This window comes from Anoplolepis gracilipes, chromosome 6 (assembly GCF_047496725.1).
Source record: "Anoplolepis gracilipes chromosome 6, ASM4749672v1, whole genome shotgun sequence".
Taxonomy (NCBI): Eukaryota; Metazoa; Arthropoda; class Insecta; order Hymenoptera; family Formicidae; genus Anoplolepis; species Anoplolepis gracilipes.
The window spans coordinates 8,880,427-8,900,000 of NC_132975.1; the positions used below are offsets into that span (position 1 = coordinate 8,880,427).

At 31.4% G+C, this 19,574-nt stretch overlaps 1 protein-coding gene across 3 annotated transcripts in view; it reads left to right on the top strand.

Annotated features, from left to right (window-relative positions):
- The first annotated feature begins 107 nt into the window (after positions 1 to 107).
- LOC140667353 (protein kinase C delta type-like) overlaps positions 108 to 19,574 on the top strand; it is a 23,538-nt gene continuing 4,071 nt past the window's right edge. The window contains exons 1-5 of one of the 3 annotated variants that reach the window (XM_072895215.1): positions 108 to 449; positions 1,101 to 1,862; positions 1,960 to 2,073; positions 2,210 to 2,302; positions 2,571 to 2,618. In XM_072895215.1, the coding sequence (XP_072751316.1) occupies positions 1,989 to 2,073; positions 2,210 to 2,302; positions 2,571 to 2,618 (226 nt within the window). In that variant the 5' untranslated portion in view covers positions 108 to 449; positions 1,101 to 1,862; positions 1,960 to 1,988. The remainder of the gene's footprint in view (positions 450 to 1,100; positions 1,863 to 1,959; positions 2,074 to 2,209; positions 2,303 to 2,570; positions 2,619 to 19,574) is intronic. The other 2 variants (XM_072895216.1, XM_072895217.1) reach the window with 2 other exon arrangements.

Here is a 19,574-nt window from a genome sequence, read left to right on the forward strand (position 1 = left end):
GTCAGAGGGAATACTATACACATCGAGATTACAGTCGAGGCGACAGTTTCGATCACGTGGTCGATCTATTCGAGCTTCGAGCGTGGTAACCGGTGGCGACCTCAGCTGCCTAAGCTGGCCTAACCGTGTTCGTTCGTGTCGCGACACGATCGACAATATTATTATTGTGTGTATCCCCGTCGTTGGTAACCGACGCGACGGTCTCGTCCGTGAGTTTCCGGCATATACGGTCAACGCGAGCACAGAATTGATCCGAGAAGAAGAGTTCCACGTCGCCGAGCATTGTCACCGTAGCTGTCGCTCACGCGACTCGCGCCGAACCAAGTATATCCGCGTCGCGAGTTTCACGTCGTTGAGGATTCCCGTTGGCGAGGTGGTAAAGTGCATCCACCTCGCCCTTGTCACTCCCTTCGCCTTCCAAGAGCTCGACAAGAGCAACGTCAAGTAAGGTAAGCGTTTTTTTTTCGGAGCGCTATGATTTTTTTTTCCTCTCTCTCTCTCTCTCTCTCTCTTTCTCTCTTTCTCGCTCTTTCTTTCGTACACATATTTGGCACGTGAACTTTCGTTTACGGCTTCGTCGAGGCACGCGGTTCACGCATGCACGTCGAACGTACATGTTTCTTAAGTTGGTGACAGTCACCTGACGAATCGGCAAATGGAAATGATGTTGATTTAAGCTAAGGATATCGGTAAATTATGGTATTGTTGAATCTTGAATATGTAAACATCGAATATGTATTTTATATAAAAGAAATCTTGTATATTTTTCTATAAAGAGATAGGAGAGGTTAGTTTATTCTTTTTTCTAACAATAAGTCTGCCAATTGTAAATATTATAAGACACATAGATATTTTTGACTATAAAATCCTAATTTTGCAATTAATTTCTTATAAAACATTTGCTTAAACAACGAAGCACTATCTTTTAACTGTTAATAGATGAAAAGTAATCTAATGAAAAGTTTTAATCTGAATTTAAAATATATCTTTAGAGTCAAAGGTATAAAAAAAAAGAGAATATTTAATTGTTAGTAATTAGTTACAATAGAAAATGAGAATTGTTTGATTTAATTGTAATATTATATTTATTTGTTGTGTAGATCACCATCGTAGGCTTGTCACGATATCTTGGATATGAAACGTAGAAATAGTGAAAAGCAAGAAGTACACTTGCAGAGTGGATGTCCACGGAAGAAATGCAAAGGAGAATGATAAACATTATGATGCGTTGCATCGTCACGCATGAACAATTATCGTAGTGTTCATATCACATTGAGGAACAGCTTGAAGATATTTGGCGAACCAACATCTTTGGGGCAACATTGTCACACTGCATTTTACATATTTTATGTATAGCAATAGAGATAATTTTTAAAAGGCTAACAGTATAAGGATATAAATTTTTTTAACAGAGAGTAAATCATTATTTTTAATAATTGCAAATCAATGTGTGAGAATTGTATGTGCCCAGTAAGAAGATAAATTATATCGTCGATTATACAAAGATCGGCCTTCCTAAATAATGCTCAAATAGCTGCAAGCAATTTAAGGTCGCACATGAAATAAATGCCTTCCTTAATTGCTATCAAGTGATAAAAAAAGTGCTCTGAGTCTTTGAAGAGGATGCATAAGGGCCAAAAGAGATTATGTTTCGTGGTTGTAGTATTGCACAAAATCATTCATGTTTGCTACACACAATGTATGACTAACGAGCAAATAAACCTACATACATTTTTCTACGAAGACGATCTGCTGATGTGATCGTTTCTTCAACATCCGCTGACACATCTTCAAAAGATTGGAAACAGCACATTGGTGTCGTCTTGTGCGACTCCAGAATCCAGCGGAAGACTTTGTGCCTGGTATGGAATTTTATATTATAAATTACATCCAACTTTTTCAAACGCTTTTTTATATCTGCAATTTATGTAACTTATATTTGCATAATTTTATGTTTAGATACAAAAGATACGATCGACGAAGCCCTAATGCTGAAAGGAAGCTTGTCACCGTACCTCGACACTCACAATGAAGAAGAGTCGTCTTATGTAACGCTTAGCAATGGGCCATATGGTAAATATTAACAGCATTGTACATATATACTGTTTTAATAATAGCGAGCGTTATTTTCATATCTCTCAATAACTGAGAATTAAATGTATGTTTAATTTGAATTTGTTCATTAAAATTCTTTGCTTTCTTGTTTCAGCGTATGTAGCCGATTCCACGAGCGCAGAACACAACTCGTACAATCACATCCTCACAGATGTGTATTTCGTAACGCCTCTCCTCTGCAAGCACTGTAAGTAACATACTAATTTATAAATAGATTAACTTACAATTTATAATTTATCGCATAAATTAATGTAGTATGTTAAAAAATATATTACATTATTAAAATAGTTTTCCTTAGTTTATCAAACTTTTTCATTGTTTTTTGTTTAAATATCAGAAATATGTAGTTTAATTATTTATTTTAATTTTATATTGTTATAATAATTCTATTAGGACTGAAAAAAATTGTATATTTTAATAAAGAAATACAATATTTATTTATATTTTTATTATAGGTGAAGATTATATCTGGGGAACTGGCAAAGTAGGAGTAAAATGCAAAGGTAAGAGTATTTATAATTATTAGATATAATTAAATATAATAATTGAAGTTTTGTGTTTTCATTTGTGTCAGACATACTTTTTTTATATGATGCAAAATGCATCTTTGACCTGCTTGTCAGTAATATTATCAGTATAATGAGTCCAAAGATCTTTTCTACGAAAATAGCCTTTTACAAAATATAAAATGTATGCTTTCAATATTTTTTTATTTATAAATTAAAGAAAAATCTTACTTTTAATAACTTACGTTTACATATAGATTTGTATAGATAATTAAACGTTACATTATAAACAAACGCTTATGACGTTTAACTTATATATTATTCAATTTTAGAAAAATCGTAAATGTACGGGGAAAATACATTCGTATCAATTCTTTTCGGAAAATTTATTGTTGCAATTTATTATAGAGAAACGCGAACGTTGTCGCGCCTAATTATAGAGAAAATGTTTCCCATTATTTTTTGCGCGATTTAAATATATTATCATACAAGACATCATATGACAATAGTCGCCATGCGATGAAGTTATTCCGAGCATCCGCTAGATCGCAGCAATACCCTCGTCGTGGAAACCGCACGTGTGGATCACGTGTGGATTTCGCCTGGATCACATGTGAATTTTGCGTGGATCCACCATCGAGGGCGGCACCGTAGCATAGTAACACGCCGGCGAGTCGCGCCGATCTTCAAGAGCGGTATCGCGTCCCCCTTCACCTTCGCTACCGCATGTTCTCGCCGCGCCGGTTTCCCGAAACTCCGCGGCCCTCTCCGGTCCCTCCGATCCTCCTCCTCTCGGCATCGTACGAGCTCAGGGCCGTGTCTAATCAAAGTGCAAGTTTCTGATTCAACTGCAAGTATTATTTTGTCTTTTTCTCAATTCATCTCTATTCTTCTTTCATGCGACTCTCTCATATATTATCATCGCCGTATCGCTATTTATTATGTTTTAATCATAATCGAACACGATAAAAAGATTGTATGATTTTTAACGTGGAATACAATATATGAACTTGATTATATATCATGATATACAAAACGACAAAGACAACAAAAGAAATATATGAAGAATATATATTTTAATAAGAGATTAAGTAGAGAATAAGATTAATATATATATATATATATATATATTTTATTTTTTTTTTTTTTTTTTACTTTATTATAAAAAGTATTGTAGCAGCATATTTTTTGAACATTTTCAATTATAATCATTTTCCAGTTCTATTTTTGCAACAGTATGCCAAAAAGATACTTTAATTCCAATTTATAATTTTATATTTATTTGATTATTTTATTTTTATTGTAATTAATAAAGAAGACACTTTCGAAAAAAGAAAGAGAGAGAGAGAGAGAGAAGAGAAAAGAGAAAACTATTATACTAATATTAAATAACTTCTTCTTTACTAAAAAAATTAGTAGAAAAACATAATTTTTTATAGCTAATACTTTGCAAGATTTTACGTTGCAATATTTTTTATTGCTATCATTGAATTATAAAAATTGAAGTATGGAACATTTTAGTTTATTATAGATGTTTTTGATAAATGTATTTTATTTTTGTACTCCATACATAATTGACTAAATTTAAATATTTTATATAATTCATATATTTAGCTTTGTTTATTATTGAGTAGATAAATTAAGTGAAGTAAATATTTTCACTTTTCTTTATTTAATTGAATATTTGTTATAACTGGAAAAAAATGAATTTTAACTTTTGATATTGACAGTATCAAATTGCGTTTAAGTTAAATTATTTATTCGTATAAATAAAAAATTAAAAAAAAAATATGTGTGTAAATATATGAACAAAGAAAAGGACTTATTAAAGACATAAAGCAAATGCCTTGTTAAAGACGTAATCAACTATGTTTGATGATTTTTGTCTGTTTGCTCGGATGAGTATATACATTTATATTTATTCACACTGTAACATATACTACAAAATTGCATATACTTTGTTAATCGTATGTCACGAATCTAACTTATATGGCTAGGTTTTATTGATATTTGTCATGACAGCGATGACAAAAATACGCTATAAAATACGAAACACAAATACTTTGCGATAAAATGCTAAACATTATTCATACAGCACGTGGAGTATATCTTTGTTTTAAGCTTCAGTAATAAAACAAGTGTTTTTGCTTTAATTTTTATCGTTTTTGCATGACAGACTTATTCAACATGCTGTCTTTCATATAAGTAAACTAACGTTGTAATTAGATCAAGTAACAGGTTTAATTCGCCACATGAACATTATACTCCATGCTCACTATCCATTATCAATCGGATTGTATATACCAATCGATATCCTTAGCAAATTTAATAATTATTTTCTGTCTATAATTTGAATCTAATTAGTTATACATTATCATCATTATATTTCTCTCTTTCTCTTCTTTTTCTCTGTCATGTAATTTCATAAGTGGCTATAAAATAATTCTGTGACTTTCTTCTGTCATATATATTTTCATTATATGTAATTTTAATGATAAATTTCTTATGACTAATAGAATTTTTATCAAAAAGAAAATATGGAAAAAGATTATAACGATAAATATTTTATGATCTTACGTAACTAAAAGTCAAATAAAGATGTTATTGAGGGATATAATCTATTTAAATTAAAAATTTAAGAAATCATATTAATGCAAATTTGCAATATATATTACTCTTCATAAATGGATCTTCCTTTTTTTTTTAAATATAATCTAGTATATTCTAAAGATAATAGTTTGACTCTCTCAGCTGCAGATTCTGCGCACGAAATATATTGAAATCTTATCGTATAAACTTTTCTTCGATATTTATGCAATGACAAGTCTACCTAAAGTTAAAAATACTACGAAAACCGGCGTAATCCGGTTTTGGGTGCGCTAAGGGTTAATTGCGCTTTGCCGTTCTGGTTGCAAAAAAAAAAAAAAAAAATCGCACACGCTCGACGTAACTTCGCTCACGCGTGTATGCGACACACACATACACAACGGCAGTTTTATACGGTCGAGGTGTTTCACTCTCCCTGAGAGTAGTGACGTTTGAGTGTGGTCGTTTTGCTCACGAAGGAATAGCGTTGGCACGTGGTAATCCTTGAAAATCGGCGCGTTCGATTATGAAGCCGCGAACGAACGGGCGAGCGAGCGAGCGAGCAAGACGCATTTATACGCCCACGCGACGCTGCTTTTGCATCGAACGATGAATTGCCTAGCTGTTTGTCGTACGTTGCCAAATCTTTTTTTTTTTTTTTTTTTTTTTTTTTTTTTTTTTTTTCATAGAAACTAGTTTTTAATTTTTTTTAATATCTCCAAAAAAATAATGTTTTTCTTATAACATAATAATTTTCTCACGTATACATATGTAATCATGTGTATCATTATTATTAATATTTTGAAATTGTCGATTGCGCTCCAAAACAATTATTTTTTTGTAACTTTTCTTCTCTAATTTTAACAATGTGTTCTCTTTAATTATATTCCATAATAGTATGTCTAATTGGTTGCACAATTATAGTACACAAGATATATTAATTGATCAAACAATTAAACACAACCATTGCATAGCGTTTGCATGACATTTCGAGTCCGCGGAACGTCCAAGAGAATTTAATTGATCGTGTTCACTTTCGTGTGCGCACATTCCGGTAAATTTTCCCGGTACTTTAACATAAAGCGCGCGAGTATTCGTGAGGCACGCTTTATGCCAAATTGCGATCAGTTGCTTCGGTATAAATCACCGACCGATGTCAACGGAATACCTCCGCGGAATAAATACGCGCGAAAGGAATGAGAGAATGAGAGGAGAGTGAGGGAGAGAAGAATTTACTGTGCATTCTGAGGTAAATCCCATAAGTGCACTAAAACGTGGGACGAGTTCAGTAGCGCAAAAATTATGGCTAGAGACAAAACTACATATATTATCTACTATATATGAATTATATATTCGTTGGAGAGATTAATTTTCCAGATAAACATAATTTTTTATAATATACATTTTTGAGGCGCGATCAAAAAATTAGAAATATTCTTTAAAATAGCTTTTTTTTTATAAACATTTGCATTTTTATTTCGCTTTTCTTTTTCTTTAATTTCGATGATAAGTAACACAATAATTATATGTCATTATTAATTTTTTTTTTTAGTTAAAGCTATTTAAAATTAATTAAAAAATAATCTTTTATTTATATTTTATATGTATCTCTATAAAAAAAGTCTTAAATTTTTTAAATCTATCTCAAAAATTAAAAAAATTTTAATATACATTATATTTCTCTTATTAGAAATACACTTAATAACGAAGAAATGATTAAACCGGAGTTTAGTTATTATTTGTTTGAGATTTTTAAAATAATTAATTTGATTAAAGCAAATATGCAATAAAGATAGCAATAAAAGATATTTCTCGTCCGTTAAGCTTGTTATCGTACAGGTTCGCGGTTCGTGCAGCCAAGGGCACATCGCGATGCATCGACAACTTCGTCAGTAAGGCAATAAGGCTAAAAAAAAGGCATCGTGGATCCGCGATGCGCTTCGCTTCGCTTCCTCGGCGCACGAAGCGTCCGAAGCCGTTTCGAAGGACAATCGAACGGGGTCAAAAGTCCTCGCGTTGCTACGCGAAACGTTACGAAGCCATGGAAACGAGCTGGTCGCGCAAGCGCCTTGCATTTTCCCCTCCGAATTCTCCTATTACCCCTCTTTTTTTATTTTCCTCGATTTCCGGCCAAGCAAGTTGCGAATTTTCCCGCTTTTCGACTTTCAACATCGAAATCTAGCTACTTCTTCTGTTGTCGATGCGAACGCGCTTATTCGACGTTCTGCACATATAACGAATGTAAATTTTCATACCACATTATGATGATTTTGATGAACCGTTGCACTTGACTTGTCACGTTTTTCGTCTCTAAAATTTCTATTTTTATTAGAAATCTCTTTGAATCGGAGTAACTAAAATTATATTTATGAAAAATGACATGTATAAAGAGTATATCAAATTAAGCTCTTTTAAAAGTTTTCACAAAAAAAAGGAATAAAACATTCTCTCTTGATGAATAGAAATTGATAGTCTATAAAATAAAAAAAATATGTATTTATTTATTATTATTTTAAACATATTTTTAATATAAATTTTATATTTTTTATTTATTTTAATTTTATATTTAGCGCTAAATGTGGTTATTTAATTTACAATCTTCATATTTAAAATTTGAAATTTATAATTCGGCATAGCCGTTTTTAACTCCCAATGGAGCTCCCAAGTAAGAATATCACAGTAAGCGAGTCAATAGTGGAAAATCGTGTCGGCGGATGATGCATCGTTAGTCTCTCAAGGGTGCATGTGCAGCAGCGCAGGTGAAAATGGCGATGTCGCAACAGTTACGGCTGTTGACCGCTATGAAAGAACGAAAGTCGTGTTCTTCTTGACTTGCTGCAAGACTTTCTCATTGCTCGTTCAACAATAATGATTTAGACAATTTGAGTTGGTTATTTATTACTTTTGATTATAATTGATTCACTAATTTCGATCTCTCCCTACTTTCCGAAATAATTAAAATTCTGATTTTTCTTTTATCTATATTTTTTATATTAAAAATAGTTAATTATAAGTTCTTTAAATCTTTCAAGATTGAAACAAAAATAGTCGGTAAAAAATGTATTTTTTATATTTTAAGAAAAACGTCGGAAAGTTTGTGAGCTACATACGAGTTATATATATTTTTGAGAAACTTAAAATTAAAAAGTCAAGAATTTCGTATTTTGTAAAATATTTATTTTGATTGACGTTTTGATATTAATATAATTATAGAAACATGTTTGTGTGTGTCTGTTATAAATAACGAATTCGAAAATTTATTGATTTTTTGAATGAGTAAGTGAAAAGGATTTGAATATCACAATGTTATATTTTTAAGTATAATTTTTTGGCAAAATTCACATCGTACAAAATGATGTTTGTGAACTCGTGCGTGTGCGCGATAGCGATCGATCGATCAACGGAACACCACGCGACGAATATTGGGTCAAACAGCGTGATCTAAGTTCACCACTCGACGGCTAAAAATGGTGCCACTGTTCATTGACTTCAAGGATGACTTCAATCAATTATTTGCGACTAGGCGTAGTGGCGTAGTCGTTTTTACAACGATCACGTTGTAAAGCCGCCTGCGTTGTAAAGGTACCTGCACTCTGAATCTTTTACATTGTCTCTAATGTATCGGTCACGCTACATCTCGTCGTTGCATACATAGTTTGCCCTCGGATTGCGCTCTTTGATCATTATTCATTACTCGGTGACAGTGAAAACCTATAACTTTTGAGCGAATATATACATTATTTTTTTATTCACATTTTATTTTCTTAATGTTCAAATTTTTATTTTGCTTTATTTATAGAAAAACGCACTCGTTGTATCTCATTAATTTTTTTCTGTGATTTACTAGTCAACAATCAATATTTTTTTGAAGATTATTAGGTAGAAAGTAAACGAATTTTATTTATTTCATCCTTTTCATTACTTAATGGAAAGGAAACTAATAAAAAGATGCGAAAATAAAAACTACAAAAATTATTTTATTAAAAATCTAAACTCTTATCTATATCTCATAATAAGATTTTTCTTTATACGCAAATAATTTATACTTTATTATTACATATAATATATGTATACGATATAAATTATCTGCAAAATATAAAAGAAATTTTTTTAATAATAATACAGTTTAGACTTTTGATATATTTTTTTATATTTTTTTATTGATTGTTTAAAATGTCATATGTATTTGATTATGTATTATAAATTAATTTCTGTGTTAGGTTATATGTTTATCTCTGTATCGATATATGTTGCTTATATGCTGTAAGAAAATGATAGTTAAATGGTTAGTAACGATTTACAGCAAAACTAGATAATATCAATTTTATCTTTCTGAGTAACTTCCGCGTCGGTTTGTCGCATCCGCGGCACATCACCGCACTTCATTTCACACGCTCGATAGCTTTTTGATAGTTGATTGGCACCGCCTGCAGTCTATGGCCTTAATCGACCGATTTCCAACGACAAAACCTTTCTCTTCTGCACCATTTGTACGATTTACTGTTGCGCTTCGGGCCGCGCAATTATCGCCAGCCATCCCTGAAAATCGTTTCGTCCCATCCACATACACAAGAGCGATGCAATCGTTGAAGACTCCATTTCCCTGACAAATTTGTGTTCGCGAGAAATAAAGGCGCGTTGCCAATTGTGTTAATTATTTACTTATTTAATTAAAATTTACGTGTGCAAAAATTTTATTTATTATGTATGCGTTAAATTTAAATTAAAACAAATTAATTTGTTTTAATTGTTCCTATCATCTATTTACATTTGTGATATTTAATATCATTCAGTTTCTAATATTAGTTTATTAAATTTGTCCTTTGTGCACTCACGATGCATCGTTTTCATTTCACTTGCTCAATAGCCTTTTAAGTGCTCCCTCTGACATTGTCTGCAAACTATAGCTTTAATCGATTCACTTGATACAAATTTTTTTCTTCTTGTTTGTTTTGCTGCTAAATCTTACATACGAAAAAAAGGATAAATATTTTATCGATATTTCATGAAGATAACTTTTGTTTACTTTATAGCCATATCTTTATCTGGCAAGTCTCTTCATATAACCAAAACTTACGCGAGTAACATAAAAATGATGACAGGATTTTCACAGACTCCGATATGAACTTTTCTGCGGACTTGGCGAAAATTCGTCGATCATTCGAGCTTCCTGCCGATCTTGGGCGGATACATGCTTTCCGTGCCGGCAATCTCGATGCATCACTGCATTTCACTGCACATATCTCGTGCGATAGTCTTTTGATAGCGGGCCCTGCAGTCTATGGCCTTAATCGAGCAATTCCAAACGACCGACCTCAAAGCCCTCCTTCCTCTCTTCTCTTTCTCCGTTTATGCGACCAGCACATGTTGCACTTAAGCCGGCGCCGGTGCAAATCGAGATGCAACGCGACTGTATTCGGCTTCTCCGTTCGACAAATCTCGTTCATGACAGATATAACTTTAACTTTGAAAAAAAATAATTTCGAGAATGTCGAGAATGAAATCCGAGCGTTAAAATTCAAAAGTTTTATTAGCATATGTGGGTAAAACGTAGAAATGTAAATAAAATTCGGAAGGGAAAGGATGGACAAATATCTTACAACACAAAAATTTAAGGATTTAAATTTTAAATCCCTTACAATTTCAGATTGAAAATATTTTTTATTCCATAGATCTGAAAGAAAATTAACTATTTAAAAATGAATTGCAAGATATTTTTTTATTATATATCTATTTTTTATTAAAATCAAATATAAAATTAAATAATATAAATTAAAAATCTAAACTTAAATATAAAATTAAGTATATTGTATTATGTAATGTCGGCACAGCTTGGACATTTAAGTATTAGTTATTTAAAGGCATAATGAAAAAAAATTGAGCGAAAAGATTGAGATTATCTAATAATATTCTTGGATCGGTTAGGTTATTATTGATGCATCCAAAATTGCGTTTCTTTCGTGACGCGATATTACCTTCGCGCCAGTCACTATAATGTTCGTGCCGAAAAGGGAGCAGTGTGCCGAGATCTGTCGGCGGATTCGCAAGTCACGCGGCTTAATGTCTCGCAGATATATCCCAACGTCATCTTGTCGGCCATGTGAATAAAAGCGACGGAAAAAAATGCACGAGCCTGACGTAATTCATTGTGCAGACTACCGTATTCTAGAGGACTAATTAGACGATGCTGATTGTAATGAGAAGTCCTCTGCCGCTCGCGAAAATCGCTCTTACGTGACCGCGTACGCAAATCGCCGCGAATTGACGGAGAAAAATTGTCCCGATGTCAGCTGATGTTGTTACGGAAGCAATTCGAGTCTAAATGTGAATTTGTATTACGAAATCGCGAAAAATATTCTGGTTGCCAGAATTGTTTATAAAAACAATGAGGCACAAAGTTTTCATTTCAGAAATTTATTAAATTTATTGAAATTTGACATTTTTGTGATTATTTTTTTATAATTAAACTGATGGACAGTTGACGTTTCTTAAGTTTGATATATCAAGAGTGTAATGTGCTCTACAAAATGACTAGCATGTCTCAGATTTCTAGAGAGATATACAAAAATATATATAAAAATATCATCTCTCTCGTGATCTTATTCATATTAAGAAAAATCCAGTATTTCTCTTTTTCTCTCTTTCTCTCTCTCTGTCTCTTCTTAATCTTGTACTCTATTACAGTATCTATCTTAATCAATCTTGAGTATCTTTATTGTAATAATTTCTAGACCTGAAAAATGTAGCTCTTCCACGAATTTTTGTCCATGAAACGATGAATGTCACGATCTAGATCGCACGATTTCAATCTTTTTATTCTTTACAACAATAATTAAATTATCTACATTTATATATCACATATGAAAGGGTACTCCTTCATCTTATCTATAAGTAGATAGAGTATCTCTTTTAATCTTACCCATGCAATGTCTTAACAATATCGGCGTCTACGATGATCTACGATAGAGCCATGAGATGGAATTATTTCACGAAAGATCGAAGATCGCACGATGCTTTTTCATTTTTATCGTGACAAGGGGGGAGGTCTGCATTGCGACACTACCTCTCTTACTTTTTTTGGAGCCCGACCGGCATCGCCGTTTATCTGATTTCAACGCGATGATCTATACGCCATAACTCCGGCTACCTCGCTCCCTCGAGGGCTGATGTGCATATGGATCACGCGTTGGAAAGAGTGGGACCAGAACGGGAGGTTGTGGGATCGAAATCGAGCGATCTAGATCCGCAGGCGATATAAATCTCTGTCTGAAAAGTGATCGATCTTGTGTAGGTGTATAAAAATAGAATATCCAAAATGGACGAGATTGTTTCTTTTTTTTTTCGATAAATCAATCTTTGTTTCGAAGAGAATGAAAATCCTTTAAATGAAGAAAATATGTTTGAATATTGCAAGAAGAAAAATGACACATATAAGAGAAAAATTGATGTAAATTTATTGATTTATAATTTTTTTGCGAAAAATGTTTTTTAACAATTATACATTGATGAAAAAGAATGACAATTTGATAAAAAAAATTATAAATATATATTATAAGTTCTAGGTTTTGTTTACTACTTAATGTATTTCGCATATATTAAACAAATTTATTGATAATAGCTTTTAAGATGTTGCAAAGATAGTTAAAAAAAGGAAATGTTTTACAATATAATATTTTATGATATTTATTGAATTTTATAATTTGATTCAAAATTAATTTAACACATATCAAGTTTAGAATTTAATTATAAACAATTTTATTTATAATTTAATTAAATTGAAGCTTTATATTTTAGGAATTACTATTAAAAATTTTCGTTTGAAAAATTAATTTGTCGATTATCAAAATCTAATCACTCATTAAGTTCGTGATAAAGCTATCAAGAAATTTACTCACATAAATATCCCAGTTTATATCTATAGCTACACCAAGGTTTTCTGGTCGATATTAGAGAACCAAAGTCGTTAAGTTCTTTCAACACACTGCTGTGCTTGACGCGGCAAAATGAAATGTCGGCCTTGGCTAGCTGCGCTTGTCAAGGATTTCGCATCCTAGGCATCGATGACGTTGCTCGTTGTCCAAGGGTCGGAAAACTCGGAAATATACTCGGCGGTGGGAGAAAACGAGGATCGTGGCGATGTGCACGTAACCTACCGACGTACATATATATATATAGGTATAGTCATCGTGCTATATAATTTGTCTCCGATAACCGCGTATACCATCTGACATATCGATGAGATCTATTTTCCTGACATATTTTCTTTAGGGTTTTTTACCATCACATAGACATTTTAAAATTATTATTATTAATATATCATTTTTCCTCTCTTTCTCTCTATTAGTTATTTTCGTTTTATATAACCGACATTTAAAAATTCGCTATACTAACTGCTATATAATAAGTTATTATTGAGGCACATGTTTATATATTTATAATATAATATTTTTATTTCTTTTCTTTGTATTAATCAATATTTTTTCAGATGTAGTTTCTGTTGATTGCTTGCGCGGTATTTATCGTCCAAAGCATTTTGTCTTCGAGATGCGTCCGTTTGGTTGACACTTTGTTTAATTCGCCGTCGTGTGCACGCTCGTACGTGCATCGCCGTTCGTACGCTCAGCTCTCCGTATCAGGTCGGTCGATTAAACTAAAATTAACTCGTTTGCGCGAGCGAGTTCCCTCTTTCGGAGCACATTCGAGCATTGCGTTCACGTTGACGTGTCCTAGCATCGTAAAGCTCTTCCCTAAGATCTCTATTTTGCCCTTTATCCGGAAATGCATAAAGTAAAACATATATTTATTCTTTAATTAATTTTATTTGTAATAATATTGTAAATTAATTAAAATTTTAAGATATTATAAATCTTAAATGTTTATATTTTTTTATAATTTTTAAATTTATAATTTGACTTCTTTTCAATTAAAAAAAATTATGATGTTAGTGCTCTTTTTTTCTTTTGTTTGGCATTGTTATATTCTAATTTTCCACAAATATGTATCTTTTACTTTATTGAAAAATTATAGTGAGTTAATAAGAATTATTTATCTTGAATTAGGAATACTTCTTTGTGACATTAATTTTGATATTCTATTTTATTTGTTTTTTGCAGTCTACTTGATTCAACAGAATGATTATGATTTGATTAGTATAACCGAAAATTTTTTATTTTTTATTTTATTTATTATTAATTTTGATATTTTTTTATCATAAATGCATAATTTTAAAATTACCTCAAGACATTTGTCTCGATATTCACTTACCAATAGTGAAGCTTATTCAAGAATGCATTTTTATCGGATTAATATTGACAGATCGAGATTAGTGATTAAAAGTCTGGACTTAATTTTAGCTTTTGATATCCATCGATAATTGTTTATCTTTACAGTTTTTTCGAAGTATTCTTTATCGCTCCCGTGTCTATTTGGGTGTTTCTGTCTTGAATGAGATTAGTAACTAATCTTTTTCTTGCACTTTGTGAACGTACATTCTATTAAAATAATTATTATTTTATATATACATTATATTTTGTAATTATTATTTTGTATGTGTGTGTGTGTGTGTCTATTCATAAGTTTTTTCTATTTGATTTTAATACAATGATGCTTTTAAATGATACTTAAACGATATGTTATAATATGATTGCATAAAAATAACATATTTAAACTTTGTGTGCAATATTTAAAAATATCATTCTATATAAAAATAAATTTTAAATGACTTTTAACCAAATAAAATTCTTTGTAACTGCTGAATGAGAAAAGCTTATAGCAAACAATTTAAATAGAAATTTGAAATTTTTATCAAAAATATATTTTTCATATAGTGGATATTTCCTAGATGAAACCTCGCATATTTCTACAATCCTTTAATGTTTCAAATTTTCATGTTTCAAAAGCCGCACCGTGCTCATTAACCATGATCCGTCACATATAAACTTTGTTTTCCATTAGTCATATGGCAGTGAGAGAGCAAATGATTTTCATCCGTCATATATATGAAAGAACCAAAGTGTTTCATCTGGTCACAATTAAAATAAAAAAAACATATATTGATATAAATATTGTAGTATATAAAAAATTGATGAAGAAATTTATAAAATAACAGTAACAATATAGTTTTATTTTGTACTAATCTTATTAAAAATTATTTGTAATAATCTTATTAAGAATTTCTTAGATCTATCAATTATCTCAATTAGCAAAATTGGTTCAGTTTGTTATACCATGAGTAAATTAATAAATTCCGATTGGTTCACGACGTGAATTCAATTATTGTAAATACAAATGCGATTATCGTCTTGTCCGACCGCGTTACACCCGTCGATGTATTTCATTTGGATTGTATATTTTATCATCGTGATATCTTTTTATTCACCAGATATTTAAAGATTTTATTTAACCTTACGATAATTTATCGCTAGCTTTATGAATTTTTTAATATCAGATTGAAATTGAAGAAATATTTAGCGTTTAAAATATCAAAAATATGAGTTGAGTTTTATTCCTTTTTATACTTACTGCATTCAACGCTACTTATCTGTCTAATTTCAAGTTTTGTCATCTAATAAAAAGTAATTTTACAATGATCATCAAACAGCAACATTTAACGCGTGATAAGAATAAAAGTCAATAACATTTATTATTTATTCTATTTGAAGCTAAATACGGACAAATCTTATGATTTTTTTTTTTTTAATTTAAAATTTACATTCAATTTCTACATATGGGAACATTTAACGTTAAACGTATGTTGGAAATGCAGGATTTCGTTATGTTGCAACGGCGAATATCGGCGAATGCGCTTTGCGGGAAGGTGAGGCACCAAGTACGTGGACGCGCGCACGATTTTCTTCATCGTAATTTCCGTTGCAATTAGCCTACGGCCGCGTTTCGGGGAATGCCGGGATGCACGCGACGGAGCTGCATTGATTCGCAGATACAGAGGCAGCGCAGCGGAGGTGCGCTCGGGGCGCGGAGGTCATGGGTAATGGAGTACGCCGTCACGTTGCTATGGGAAATTCGGGATTCCCCGGGTAAGGGTCGAGGCAACGAGAGGATAGCTGGTCGCGATATTGAAAGGCTGCCTCGGACGATCGCTATTTATGTGCTTTATGCTCCATTGTTTCGTCCGATAGCTATGACAGATTAATTAGCGTCGAGCCAAACCGCTTGTGAATAAATTAAAACTGAATTAAGTAAAAACTATATAAAACAAACAAACGTAGGAGAAAAATTATATTTTATAATTATTATAATTTATAAACGAAAAAAAGGATAAGCAGTCTTTATTTATCTTTTTAATTAGGAATTAATGAGAAACTTAATTAATTGCTAAATAAGCTAAAAATGTGACAATTTAATTATTTAAATGACTTTTATACATTGTATGAGTAGCAGGATTTAATGAATTGAATTTATTGATATAACTTGATTTATTTATTTAAATTATTCCTTCCTTGCTCTCTCACGTTGTTCAATAAAAGTGCAAATGTTCAAACAATGGGAAATAAATCGTTGTTCGACAAAATTTTAAAAATGTTAAAAAAACAGAAATCGCCACTGTGAGTCGGTAGATTAGTCGTCAACGGCGATTACATGCCTAATTATCGGTATTTGAAGCATCCGCAGTTCGGCGAGTTATATAACATCACGTCATTGTAATGCAACGCGTTAACAACTTTTCGCTCGACTTCTCTTGCGTGCGATTTTGCAAATTGCAACATGATAATCCATTGGATTGTGATCATCTTTCTGACGTTAATCCTCTTTATAGAGCTTAACGATCGATTCTCAGAAGGTATAACATTTGCGCGTGATTAAGATAAAAGATATGAATTTTAACTTCTCAAATTATGTAGATTCTTTCATGGTACAGGGTAATTTTCATATCAAAATTTTCATATAAAGATTCTAAATATTTTATAAACGTGTTTGTTTAGTAATTGGATACAATAAATTACACGAAAGTTGTTTCTTAATTATTCTATCCTTTATTTTAAACTTAGATAGATTACATATAAGCAGATAACAATTTTGAATTTTTGTCACGTGAATTACATTATAATTTCTTCGCATCAATCATTCCTTTAAATTTCTTTAAGAGAGACGATTAATAGAGATATAGAAATCTAGGTTATAATAACACTAGCTGAGTATGATTTTTGTAACATAATGATAGACATTTCTCAGTAGAGATAAATTAATGCTAAGCTAGCGTGAGTGAATGCATAATTGAGTTTCACTCGCAAAGCGAAACTGCGAAGTAGCATTCACATTTATCGTTTCGTCTAATTTGCAAGATTTTTATAGAAGCCGATTTAAGGAATAGTGTGTATTTAAAAGAGTGAAAATATAAAATCATGAAAATGGATTTATCCTGCATATTTTATTTTCAATCCAATTAATTTAATGAATTAATAAAGAAGTTTAGTTTGCGTCAGTTCTTTTTGAAGAATTGTCGACCGTCAATGCCATCTTCTCCGATTATATCGATGTCGACTGTATCGGTTTAATCTGTCGCGTTCGTCGTTTCGTTGTTGCCATCTTTACACGTGTGCTCACTGCAACGATTAAAGACGCGTAGATGCGAATCGACACTTCTATGAAAGATAATCGTGGTACTGAGAACGCATGATGCCGCCGATGACTGGTACGACACATTGAAAGAAAATCCGATTTAAATAGTTGCAGCAGAATCGATTAGAATTTAAAACCGGTTATTCATATTTATCGTACACATCTTAAGAAGGAAGTATTCTTCATGAATTATCGTTTCAAGTTTCATAAGACAAAGTATTTTTTGTAACTGACATTTTTACGTGAATATAAGTGTGTATATATATATATATATATATATATATATATATATATATATATATATATTGTATATAAGGGCCTCATCCACTTTAGTAGTACAAACAATTGAATTTTTAGATTTTTTTTTTAAGAATTAAAAATTGGTTTTTTTTTTTTAGTATTTTACATGTTTTTATTAATATTTAAAGTACATCTATATTTTTAAATCTTTAATATTTAGCTTTTTTGGTTCAATATAAGCTTCTGTGTAATGTGTTTAAAAATCTATGATTCAACGATATAACATACTCCTTATATAATTGTCTGAAATGAAAAAAAATTCTGTCCAGTTTTATTTTGCAAGACATTTTTGTATTTTTATTTTGTTGAAATTTTTTCTTTCTTGAAGATCAGAAAAATATTAATTTTTTAAAATTCTAATTAGATTCACTATCTCAGAAATATTCTACGAAATAAAATTAAACCGAGTTTTTTTATTTCACACAATTACGAGAAGAGTAGCATGTCACGCTACTCGTTTTGAACACGCAGGATGTTATTAAAAAAAAGCTAAATATCCAAAATGATATATTGACTTATTTTTTAAATATCATAATGCATAAAAATACATAGTAAAATGCTAAACAAATCAATTATAATATTCTTGAAAAAAAAAAAATCATAAAAATTATCAATTTTTTATATTACCAGCATACTATGACCTATAAAAAATGTTTGAAAAACCATGAAATTTTTATGCATAAATATTACTTTTTTATTTTTAATTTCTTTCGAAAATAAAAAAAAATCAAGAACCTACAGATAAGAATATTCTATATGTATATATGTATATATTTCCATATATATTCCATACTTCATATTTTAAGTAAAAGTGTAGCGGTCACACTCGCATAACACGGACACGATGTGATGCGGCTTCCGTCGATCATTAAATGCAACAACGTAGCGACTGACGCGACCGGCCGCGCCCGTATAATACGGAGCGAACGGCTCCTTTTTGCTCCATTTTGTCCGCTTGATACTTTCGTACCGCACGCATCACGTGCACGTGCAACCAGCGCTGCAACCTCGCCACGAAAACAAGTGCTCTCCCTTGTTGTTTATCTCAGTCAGGACAGCGAAGTATCTAACCCTTTAGGACCTTCGAGTATTTTTAAGTTCGATAAACAAGTGCATGAGAGAAATAATGTTTTTTATATCTTCTTTTCTCTGTCTCGAAATGAATACAATTGAGATGAAGTTCTATTTAGAGATTTTTGATAACAAAATAATTATCTGTCACAAAAGTATTACATAAGTTATTTTAAATTTATTATGCATTCATGAGACACAAAGTTCGAACCTATAGTTATATACTTTGTTTTTATTGATGAAGGAAGGAAATTATTTATTAATTCTTTCGGATCTTCAAGTAATTAATTCTAAATTGGTACACTTTTCTTTCATCTTGGGTCAAAATTTGACGAGCGCAGTGCAATATGCTCGGCTGATCAATCCTGGATTATCCGAACACGCGATTGATAGCCTGCTCGCTGTTCGAGAATTCGC